The sequence below is a fragment of the Pecten maximus genome, chromosome 2 (assembly GCF_902652985.1).
Source record: "Pecten maximus chromosome 2, xPecMax1.1, whole genome shotgun sequence".
Classification (NCBI taxonomy): Eukaryota; Metazoa; Mollusca; class Bivalvia; order Pectinida; family Pectinidae; genus Pecten; species Pecten maximus.
Genome location: NC_047016.1, coordinates 36,096,433 through 36,109,618, shown reverse-complemented (window position 1 = coordinate 36,109,618; position 13,186 = coordinate 36,096,433). Strand labels below are relative to the sequence as shown.

General features: G+C 36.1%; 1 protein-coding gene across 4 annotated transcripts in view; it reads right to left on the bottom strand.

The window, feature by feature from the left end:
• Positions 1–13,186, bottom strand: part of LOC117321922 (influenza virus NS1A-binding protein homolog) — a 30,200-nt gene that overhangs the window by 14,837 nt on the left and 2,177 nt on the right. The window contains exon 1 of one of the 4 annotated variants that reach the window (XM_033876550.1): positions 11,715–11,926. The exons of 1 other annotated variant lie outside the window; for it this stretch is intronic. In XM_033876550.1, coding sequence (XP_033732441.1) covers positions 11,715–11,722 — 8 coding nt within the window. In that variant the 5' untranslated portion in view covers positions 11,723–11,926. Of the gene's footprint in view, positions 1–3,079; positions 3,263–6,788; positions 6,904–11,714; positions 11,927–13,186 lie in introns of those variants that run through there. 2 more of the 4 variants (XM_033876553.1, XM_033876552.1) reach the window with 2 other exon arrangements.

Here is a 13,186-nt window from a genome sequence, read left to right as displayed (position 1 = left end):
ACACCACATACCAATGGGGCCAACATCAATAGGTTACACTGTGGACCTCAACACCACACACCAATGGGGCCAGCATCAATAGGTTACACTGTGACCCTCAACACCACACACCAATGGGGCCAGCATCAATAGGTTACACTGTGGACCTCAACATCACACACCAATGGGGCCAGCATCATTAGGTTATACTGTGGACCTCAACACCACACACCAATGGGGCCAGCATCATTAGGTTATACTGTGGACCTCAACACCACACACCAATGGGGCCAGCATCATTAGGTTACACTGTGGACCTCAACACCACATACCAATGGGGCCAACATCAATAGGTTACACTGTGGACCTCAACACCACACAACAATGGGGCTAGCATCAATAGGTTACACTGTGACCCTCAACACCACACACCAATGGGGCCAGCATCAATAGGTTACACTGTGGACCTCAACATCACACACCAATGGGGCCAGCATCATAAGGTTATACTGTGGACCTCAACACCTCACACCAATGGGGCCAGCATCATTAGGTTATACTGTGGACCTCAACACCACACACCAATGGGGCCAGCATCATTAGGTTACACTGTGGACCTCAACACCACATACCAATGGGGCCAACATCAATAGGTTACACTGTGGACCTCAACACCACACAACAATGGGGCTAGCATCAATAGGTTACACTGTGGACCTCAACACCACACACCAATGGGGCCAGCATCATTAGGTTACACTGTGACCCTCAACACCACACACCAATGTGGCTAGCATCAATAGATTACACTGTGGACCTCAACACCACACACCAATGTGGCCAGCACCAATAGGTTACACTGTGGACCTCAACACCACACACCAATGTGGCCAGCATCAATAGGTTACACTGTGGACCTCAACACCACACACCAATGGGGCCAGCATCAATAGGTTATACTGTGGACCTCAACACCACACACCAATGTGGCCAGCATCATTAGGTTACACTATGGACCTCAACACCACACACCAATGTGGCTAGCATCAATAGGTTACACTGTGACCCTCAACACCACACACCAATGTGGCCAGCATCATTAGGTTACACTGTGACCCTCAACACCACACACCAATGGGGCCAGCATCAATAGGTTACACTGTGGACCTCAACACCACACACCAATGGGGCTCTAAGCTTCAATAGATTATACTGTGGACCTCAACACCACACACCAATGGGGCCAACATCAATAGGTTAAAATGCAGGACACGGGATGTTGACAGAAAACGACATCAGCAGATCAATAGAACAATAGGTAGGTAATGCTGTGACCTCACATTTCAAACCATATAAAATTCTCTTTCAACATGTCAATAAATGATGTATGATGGATGATTAAAGTGTCCAGGAGTACAATGATGCTGTAGATAATGTAGTGTGTTGTGATTTGTTTATATTTGTATTTTACATTTTCAACATCAATAAATATTGATGGAGTCTGTTAAAAGCCCAGGATGTAAACAGTCCACTGGGTATCATTAAGCTGACAGAAGCTCACAAAAGTTCAACTGCATCGGCCCCACATTGACATGGTCTAGAATAGTTGCTTTGATATCCTGTCAATCACAGCTTTAATGTGATACTAAATATTTCATCAAATAGTTCGAAAAAATTATCAAACAATGCAACTACAGGTTAAGATCTGAGTTGTTTAAAATATTTGATCACTACATAAGCCAGTTTATGTTAGTCAGGAAGCTGTCTTATCCTTGGGTAAAATGCCAAATTTTACCTAAATAACGTCCTGTACATTTTTTTCAGGAAGCCACCAGCTACTACAGGGTACAGAGAATATATGCTTCAACATGACACTGGTTTCATATGGCGATAATGCCATCAAACAAACAAAATAAACTTTATTTTTGGTGGTATACTTAAGCATTGAACGGCTTTCAGATGCCAACTGAAAGCTGTTCAATGCTTATATTTACCATCTGCGATTTTTTATTTGTCGTGCGATTTTTTTTTTTAATTTTCAAATTCAAAATTCAGTTGGCAGTTCATAAGCTGGTGAACTCGCAACTGAATTGGTAGGGTTATATAGTGGCAGTGCCATGCAATGGTAAATATATATGGATCAAGCTACCCATATTTAAAATATAGAGGAGTGTAGAACATAGCAGCCAAACACTTTATTACTATCAAACTCCTCATCACAACTGAAAAATTATCACAACCGAACAAATTATCACAACCAAACAAATGATCACAACTGAACACATCCTCCGAACCAAACACATTATTACAACTCAACACATCCTCCGAACCAAACAAATTATCCCAACTGAACACATTATTACAACTGAACACATCCTCCAAACCAAACACATTATTACAACTGAACACATCCTCCGAACCAAACACATTATTACAACTGAACACATCCTCCGAACCAAACACATTATTACAACTGAACACATCCTCCAAACCAAACACATTATTACAACTGAACACATCCTCCGAACCAAACAAATTATTACAACAGAACACATAATCACAACCGAAGTTTCGAACATATAATCACAACCGAAGTTTCGAACACATAATCAAAGTTTGTGTGAATAATTGGGTACCTGGTATTTACAATTGGCATTCAAAGTATGATGTTGAAACAATTTTGATTAAATGTTGATTGCTCAAAATTTAATTCATGTGCTGTTTCTACTTAATTTGTATGTTCAATAACAAATCGTTACACAAATTAAATACTTTTTCCATGATAGAGATTACAAAATTCTAAGCATCTTTCTTATTCAGATTAATTAGAATTTTGAAATGATGAATGTTTTACTGTTTAACTGACTGAGTCTTCGTAACAGTAATTTATATGACAGTACATAATACTATCCATATATAATACAATGAGTCACATGTATACTACAGCTACATTACTAATGCAAATATTGTGAAACTGATAAACATCAAAATACAACCCTACCATGCATGCTTTACAACCTGTTCCATCTTTCTTAGCATGTGAAAGATATAACCTGTTGTGAATTTATAAAACCATTTCAAAGTAAAACATTTATCTTACCTGTCTTTTGCATCAACTGAAATAATTGCAGTAAAGGTATTGCGCAATTTTTCGACACAATATGATCCGTATATGATCTAGATCAGGGATCGTTTTTACAACTCTTTCAAGAAGTCTGCTGCATCACACATCCTTCCACATCGAGGACATCTACTATATTAGTACACCTGGCAGGAAAACTGGAACTTCCAGAGTCATAGTGTGTCAGAGGTTAACTGTCAGAACACCACATGTGTCTCTACTCATGATACTACTTACTCATTACCATACACTTAGAACAATCTAGTAGCATACAGACCAGCGTGGCTAGTATACACAATTACCAGGTATATCCGATGTCAACAAGTGTAAAAGGGCAATAACTGTATCTAAATTATGGTTTCAGTAAAAATCTCAGAATCTCTCAGCATCATCACACTTAATGTCATCCCTCTGTAAAGTCACACTTAATGTCATCTCTGTATAATCACACTTAATGTCATCTCTCTGTAAAGTCACACTTAATGTCATCTCTGTAAAGTAACACTTAATGTCATCTCTGTATAATCACACTTAATGTCATCTCTCTGTAAAGTCACACTTAATGTCATCTCTGTATAGTCACACTTAATGTCATCTCTGTAAAGTCACACTTAATGTCATCTCTGTATAATCACACTTAATGTCATCTCTCTGTAAAGTCACACTTAATGTCATCTCTGTATAGTCACACTTAATGTCATCTCTGTAAAGTCACACTTAATGTCATCTCTGTAAAGTCACACTTAATGTCATCTCTCTGTAAAGTCACACTTAATGTCATCTCTCTGTAAAGTAACACTTAATGTCATCTCTGTATAATCACACTTAATGTCATCTCTCTGTAAAGTCACACTTAATGCCATCTCTGTAAAGTCACACTTAATGTCATCTCTCTGTAAAGTCACACTTAATGTCATCCCTCTGTAAGTCACACTTAATGTCATCTCTGTAAAGTCACACTTAATGTCATCTCTCTGTAAAGTCACACTTAATGTCATCCCTCTGTAAGTCACACTTAATGTCATCTCTGTAAAGTCACACTTAATGTCATCTCTGTATAGTCACACTTAGTCATCCCTCTGTATCATCACACTTAATGTCATCCCTGTGTAAAGTCACACTTAATGTCATCATCTCTGTAAAGTTACACTTAATGTCATCCCTGTGTAAAGTCACACTTAATGTCATCTCTCTGTAAAGTCACACTTAATGTCATCTCTCTGTAAAGTCACACTTAATGTCATCTCTGTATAGTCACACTTAGTGTCATCCCTCTGTATCATCACACTTAATGTCATCTCTCTGTAAAGTCACACTTAATGTCATCTCTCTGTATCACATTTAATGTCATCTCTCTGTAAAGTCACACTTAATGTCATCTCTCTGTAAAGTCACACTTAAAATCATCTCTCTGTATAATCACTTAATGTCATCTCTCTGTAAAGTCACACTTAATGTCATCCCTCTGTATCATCACACTTAATGTCATCTCTGTAAAGTTATACTTAATTTCATCTCTCTGTATAATCACATTTAATGTCATCTCTCTGTAAAGTTACACTTAATGTCATCTCTCTGTAAAGTCACACTTAATGTCATCCCTCTGTAAAGTTACACTTAATGTCATCTCTGTAAAGTTACACTTAATGTCATCTCTGTATAATCACACTTAATGTCATCTCTCTGTAAAGTTACACTTAATGTCATCTCTCTGTAAAGTCACACTTAATGCCATCTCTGTAAAGTTACACTTAATGTCATCTCTGTAAAGTTATACTTAATTTCATCTCTCTGTATAATCACTTAATGTCATCTCTCTGTAAAGTCACACTTAATGTCATCTCTGTAAAGTTATACTTAATTTCATCTCTCTGTATAATCACTTAATGTCATCTCTCTGTATAGTCACACTTAATGTCATCTCTCTGTATCATCACACTTAATGTCATCTCTCTGTATAATCACACTTAATGTCATCTCTCTGTAAAGTCACACTTAATGTCATCTCTCTGTTAAGTCACACTTAATGTCATCTCTCTGTAAAGTTACACTTAATGTCATCTCTCTGTAAAGTCACACTTAAAGTCATCTCTCTGTAAAGTCACACTTAATGTCATCTCTCTGTATAATCACACTTAATGTCATCTCTCTGTAAAGTCACGCTTAAAGTCATCTCTCTGTAAAGTTACACTTAATGTCATCTCTCTGTAAAGTTACACTTAATGTCATCTCTGTAAAGTTACACTTAATGTCATCTCTGTAAAGTTACACTTAATGTCATCTCTCTGTATAATCACACTTAATGTCATCTCTGTAAAGTTACACTTAATGTCATCTCTCTGTATAATCACACTTAATGTCATCTCTCTGTAAAGTTACACTTAATGTCATCTCTCTGTAAAGTCACACTTAATGTCATCCGGGCTTATCCCTCTGTATAAAGTTCTGAAAAGTCACAATTCATTGTCATACCTGTACGAAGTCACACTGAGTGCCCTATCTTTTTATAACCTATATTTCCAGCATGACTTCACTATGAATCATATGGGTTAAATTTGCATCTCAATACCCTATTGTTCTTAAATGTGGATTAGTTTATAAAGTGAATGTAAAACACTGAATTTAATCAGTATTTTTGATAGATTTGAATATTTCAAAAAATAAATAAATAAAAAAAATGACATAATGTAAATATGTATGTATAAAATATTCCAGTTGTGAGATCAAGCTGTGGTGTAATATATATACTCATAGTTAGATGTAAGTGGTCTGTAATACCATACACATATAAACACCTGTACTAACCCATAAACAGCACAGTTTGAATCTATCATTCATTATAAACATTAACAGCATTATTATGTATACACATCATAATGTACATCTCAAATGTCTAGACAAGAAAGTGAACACTTCTAGAAAACCTTCTATACAGATCATGTTTACATCAAGGTGCATATACCAACGCAGCGAAAATACTGCATAATTTAATATTTGGTTTGAAAAGGGTATTCAAATTATCAATACATAGATTTGGGGCATGTGGAGATTTTCTTGAAGCAAATTAACTTGCTATTTATAATACTGTTTGGCTGATCATGAGGACATCATGGAACGGTGGTCCAAAAGACACTGTTTGGCTACTTACCTGACACAATGAAGAGCCACTTGAAGTACCAACTGTTTGAATACTTACCTCAGACACAGGAGACACTAGACACTGTCAGAGTTTGTATACTCAGCTGATCAGGACAATAAAGAGACACTAGCAACACGGTCTCAGTCTAAATCCTTACCTTGGACACGGTCTCAGTCTAAATCCTTATCTTGGACAAAGCAGGAGACACCAGACACTGTTTGGATATAAATACCTGACATAGGGCCACTAGAGATACTCTCAGTTTGAATCCTTACCTTAGACAGAGCAGGAGACACCTGCAGACACTGTTTGGATATAAATACCTGACATAGGGCCACTAGAGACATTCAGTTTGAATCCTTACCTTGGACAAAGCAGGAGACACCTGCAGACACTGTTTGGATATAAATACCTGACAAAGGGCCACTAGAGGCACTGACTCAGTCTGAATCCTTACCTTAGACAGAGCAGGAGACACCAGACACTGTTTGGATATAAATATCTGACATAGAGGCACATGACTAGTGACTACTGTTAACAATTACTTACCTCTTACAGATGAGCCACTGCTACACAAGTGTACTAACACTGCATGTTCCTCAGTTGTATGACCCATACCCAGTTTGAGGTTAATGATTGCTATAGTTGCTGTTCAACTCTGGTCAGTGGCTCTCTGTGACCTTGCCTTTCAAACTAACCTCTATACATAATTTTCATTGAGACAATATCTACAAATGTTTCACTATAAACTGTGTATATACACATGATTTATAAATCTGTCTTTCAACTACTGTAATACAATATGTAGGCTTATGTTTTATTAGCCAAGTCAATACCTGTAATCTTGTCCATACACTATCTAACAAAACACTGCCGTAGAAGTTCAAACACGTGTCTGATATAATACAAGAGTTTTAGAATTAACGATACAATAATACTTGTGCAGAGTTTACTACTGAAACCTTAAGATATGCAGTAAGTTTACCTCACAAATGGATCTTATTCAAGCTCTATATTTAAAATCAATAATTGAAAAGTGTGTAACAAAAAGATTTTAATATGTTTAAAAGATTTAACCAGGACAATTTCTTACGGGAAATGACAAAGAACATAACAACCAGGTTTTGTGTATTGTGTTTAGAGAAGAATTACAAATAATCTTTGAGGTGACCTACATGTATAGTCAAGACTTATTTTGTGTTGACATTGAGGTTTAAATTAAGGCCTAAATATCTTACGTCTTTCAAGCTTTAACTATTCGAAACTCCTAAAGGGGAATATATATATAGAATAAGAATCTTAATTTCAGTGCTTGTTAAAATCAATGCAACTACCTCTAAACATCCTAAGTTTGTTTGTTTGTTGCATTTATCGCCCCATGAACAGCCAGGGTCATTTTGATGCAGTGTCTCCTGTAGTAGCTGGTGGCTAACTCTCTGAACAACATACGAGAGATTCAGTCACATGTCATCCAGGGCAATTATGGTAAAGTGTCTTGCGCCCGAGACACAGCGATGACAGCACAGACCTTAGTTTGAAGATAGGTTTCAGTAAGATATATTGGGAGCTAATAATCACAAATTCCAAATCAGTGTATCAAACCAACATTTGATATCTGTGGTAGTAATTCTACATCAAGTTTTTTCTAACCATCTGACAGATCTAGAGACCATCACTAACTGACCCAACATTTTACTTAATATCCCTCTCTGCTATGATACAGGTCTTGGGATAGGAATGTAATTATGCAGCCTTAATACTCTGTAGAGTCAATTAAACACTCTGCCCCACCCAGGATAATTAATTACTTGCTAATGATTATGTGTTAAGCCCTATAATGAGCTTCCACAAGGAGTGGTGTCCTGGCTCCAGTTGATATGATGACGAAGCCATGACAGAGTGCAAGAAAATCAATCTCGAGCTGAAGCTGGAGACAGATGAGGTTATAGCCAGAAGGCAGAGATAACAGACAAACAATACTGTTAATCTAGGAAATTCTACTACCATCTTATTGTCGTACGGGATGCATCTGTGGTCAAATCTAGCTGACTTTGGGTAGGAGTAAAAATGTGGCAAAGCCAAAAAGGGTATTTTGGGAAAATGTGGTGTAAGGAAAATGAGTTTGTCAATTTGGAAAAAAAAATGAAAATATAAGTGGTACATTTTGTAGGAGTTTTTCAGGTATTGATAGTCTAGAACACCATTTCCAAAATTTTGATGTGTCCCTATCAAGATACATTAGTCATGTCGCATGGGAAAAGCATAATCCCAAGATGCCTCATGCACTTCCATCCTGGCAAACAAGAGTGATTAAGATAATCTTTATATCTTGTTTTAAATTGTTGTAAAATAAATAAAATTTACCAAGTTCTTTATTCGTTCTTTGCATGATTATTTTCCCTCTTACCTTCATATTTACGTCTTTGATGTAACACATTGTCAACAGGAGGATCAATCCAATACATCAAAACTTCAACTGTCAAAATTCAAGTTGGTCACCTGCAGTCCACCATTTTGTCATGTTTGTTCAATTGGTTTCAAAAGTGAATGGGCATAACTAAGGACTAAGGTGAATCTCCACATCAAAGTTTGAGATATAAATTCCCCCAGGACTTAGAAATAGTGATAATGACGATTGTTTACGGACAGATGGACCAAATACAATGGTGATTTGAACAGCCCAACATCTGATCATGATGGCAGGGCATTTGCCAGGTACTGGTATACCATTCTCAAACATTTCCAGGTTGACTTTGAGACAAGACTCGATAGGTATGGACCCTTGTTACAGTATAATTCAAGCCTGAATGAGTATATTATAAATAGTCGTTAACAAGCGATAATGACGCTAATCGCTATGGAAGACCAATTAAGTATTCACCACATATTGCATACAGAATTTCAATGATATGAATAAAAACAGAGTAAAATTGCAAATTACGGACAATACGATTCATAATTCTACTGACCTTTTATCAGTTAAAGCCAATCTGATGTACACTCTCAACTGTGCTATACTGAAGCCAACTTTCACAAGGTCAAACACCTTGTAACACTTTTTCACCTTTGTACTTTAAACTGTCAACAGCCTTGGTTTTGGAGAAATCAGGTATTTTTCCTTTGTTTTCAACAAAAGCCAATCGCTGACAAAAAGCAGACTGATCTACCCTTCAATTTTCAAGGCTCTTTTCAAAACAAGTATAGTATAATATTACACTACACTATATAGCTACCAGCAAATTAAATGATGTGGAGGATTTCCGAGGGAAGCTCCACAAAATGGACTAAATTCTGCCACCCCTCCCGAGCAGTTATCTTCAGACAGGAAGATAGCTCAGTATTACACCGATACACTATATGGATACATATATTCATATATTCAACAGACTTCTAAAATCTGTTTCAAAACTTACAAGAACAATGCTGTGAAATTTTACACTAAATTTTGAATTGTCATCTCAACACATTAAAATTTTCTTCATTTTTCATCACTTACAAATTCAATTATTCCAAGGAAGAGTGACTTAAAACACTTTGTTTTAAAATTTAAAGTATTATTTTCTCACAAGGAAGTTTTTTATACCATTATAGAATTCTTCTCCAAGGCTTGAAATTTTGAATGTTGGTCTCGATGAAAATTCCAGAAATCAGCAAGCATGATGTAATTGCATAGATATATGATTTTATGTTTTCCAGAAACATATATATATATATATATTCATGACTAATATTTATAAATAAAATGAAGTCTACAAATGTTTATTATGGTAAACATCATATTGTTAATGGCCTCCCAGGGCAGACTGAAAAACAATAGATGCACTGGTGCATATCACCCACCCGCCACACATCATAAAAGATTTAGTCAGTGCCAGGCATATCTGTGATCAGACAGTAATTAATGACACACCGCTTCCCAAACACTGAATGAAATAAATCACCAAACTATCCAGACCGTGATTAATGGTGATTCAAACAATACTCCTACTGAAATCTGTACTACGTTAGAATATATAGCTAGAGACACACTCTGAGTTCTTAAGTCAGACACTGTACTGAGAGCCAAATTCCAAAACTATAATCTTTTTACCAAAATTTATTTACAATTAATACATTCTTTTTTAAATTGGTACAAACGAGATTTTAGTACCCCCCACTATTTTTTTGCCTATAAGCTTATCGAGTACAATGCATGATTAAGTATCTGTGCTATATAGCACACCATTGAGCCAATGATTAAGCAGTATTCTGCGGAGTTGTCAACACACATTATATGTGTACTGGTATGTTTACATTAAGAGGTCACCTTGAATTGATTTGTAAATAGTCCCGAGCTTTGGTACCCTACAACTGAACCTGTCCATTGATCCTATCCTATTGGACTGGTGACAAAACTACCGTAGATAAATACATCAAATCAAGTGTTTCACACTAGAAAATATAAATACAATTGTAATAGGTGTTTTGTATGTATACACAGGGTTTAGTGTCCCTCGGTATTGATTTTGAAAACATGTGCAAATTTATCAGTTAATGATAAACATGAGATGTATATCTATGTACATCTGTGAAACATAATATGATACATATCATCATATGTCAATAATATGGTAAAACATTCCTAGAATTAAGATAAATACATTCATTAAAAAACTAAAAATTAGCAATGAGCCAGTTAAGATATTTCACATGAATATGTTCAAAATGCTACCAATAAATATCAGTCTGACTTCAATTCAAATAAAATCAGTTCCTTGCCATTTTACAATAACAAAGTTCTTTTCTACAATTACATGTATGTATATAATTATCAAGTATATACATTTAAAAATACAACATTAAGAACTTAATATTGAAAATAATTTAATCTGTCAAATCTTACAATTTAAGGCACACTTTTAAACATTTATCCACACAAATTATGGAACACTTACATAATTAAGACATGGACTGTAAAAATGATGTGATTTAGAAGAAAAAAAATCCGCCTCACTTGAGATCTGACAAAACCTTAACCAGGAAAAAATCTAACAATTTTGTCAACACAAATATATATATATGAGAAAAATATATATTGTAATTATTTTTTGGTTGTGTAAATATTAAAACAATTTCACATGGACATATTTATAATGAATCTGATCTGAGTAAGGCCTAAACGCTTTCAAGCTACGACATCACCTACATCAACTAAACCACAAAAGACTGTCCTGTATTGGCCTGTTCTAATTAGCCAAAAAATCATTTGGTCATCATGATGAATAAGGTCTGTAAACATTTTCACCAAAAACAGTTCAACAATAAACTTGGTTTTGTATGAGTTTACTTTTGGTGAAAAAAAAACATATGAAAACATCACAGCAGGTAACCATACCACAACTTGTAAACAGAGTAAAAGTTAAGTTGTATTACACATAATCATTTTAAAATAAATAAATTTCCTTAGACAATACCAGTGCCAAATGAAGGGCTTACCTGATCATTAAGCAGTCCTTTACACAATGTATTGTAGTAGCACTCCCAAGATTTCCAACATATTACAAGAGTTCCTGGTACAAGAATGAAACTATATATACGTGTATGATGTGTTTTGACAGAATGTCATGCTGCCTGATCCAAATCGGTGTTATGACTGGGTTTTTCCAACCTATCCTTCTACCGTTTATATATATATGCTGACATGGACTTTGGGACCATTATATACTGCCTGTATTGTAAAGAGGTCCACATACACAGGTGTTTACTTAAAACTAATTCTAAGACTGGGTCTGAATTAAGAAGTCAAGATACACAAGTTACAACTGGTAAAAACCAAATGGAGTGTGTGTAAATGCAGTTGGTACATATACCTGGCTAATAATATATATAATATACATGTATGGTAAAATATGGCATTATCGACTTAACATTGGGAACATAGCCCATGTACATGTCATTAGCCACACCAGGGTACAGTATACTACGTTGGTACAGTAATGTAGTATAATGTATGTCTCATACCACACCAGGGTACAGTAACGTAGTACAATGTACGTGTCATACCACACAAGGGTACAGTAACGTAGTAGAATGTATGTGTCATACCACACCAGGGTACAGTAACCTAGTACAATGTATGTGTCATACCACACCAGGGTACAGTAACGTAGTACAATGTACGTGTCATACCACACAAGGGTACAGTAACATAGTATAATGTATGTGTCATACCACACCAGGGTACAGTAACGAAGTACAATGTATGTGTCATACCACACCAGGGTACAGTAACGTAGTACAATGTATGTGTCATACCACACCAGGGTACAGTAACATAGTACAATGTATGTGTCATACCACACCAGGGTACAGTAACGTAGTACAATGTATGTGTCATACCACACCAGGGTACAGTAACGTAGTAGAATGTACATGTATTACCACACCAGGGTACAGTAACGTAGTACAATGTATGTGTCATACCACAACAGGGTACAGTACGTAACATAGTACATCTACAGGTGTCATACATGTACCACACCAAAGCCAGAATTTCCCCTGGCCTTTAAAAATCATGCCATGTAATTGTAACTCAGGCTTACCACACCAGGGTACAGTAAGATAGTAAATGTGTATGTAAGAATGTAAACCTGTTAAATACAAGCTGCAATATAACTGTTGCCTAAAGAGATCTTATCTTATTTAGACTTAAACTTGATCTGTTGAGCGCAAGATTAATAAGCCAGAGCTCGAGGTGCCATGTTCAATCTCAATTTAATCAGTCATAAGCTCTGTTACATTGGCACCCATGTAGGGACTCGGAAAGTATACTCTTTGCTGCTTGCGAAAGAATCGTTGTTACCCCTTGAGGATGAGATCTTTCCTGGAAGGAGAGTTTGTAACCCTGGTAAAAAAGTAAGGCTTGATCAGTCAAGCATAAGGCGAGTAAGCCAGAGGTCCTGATTCAA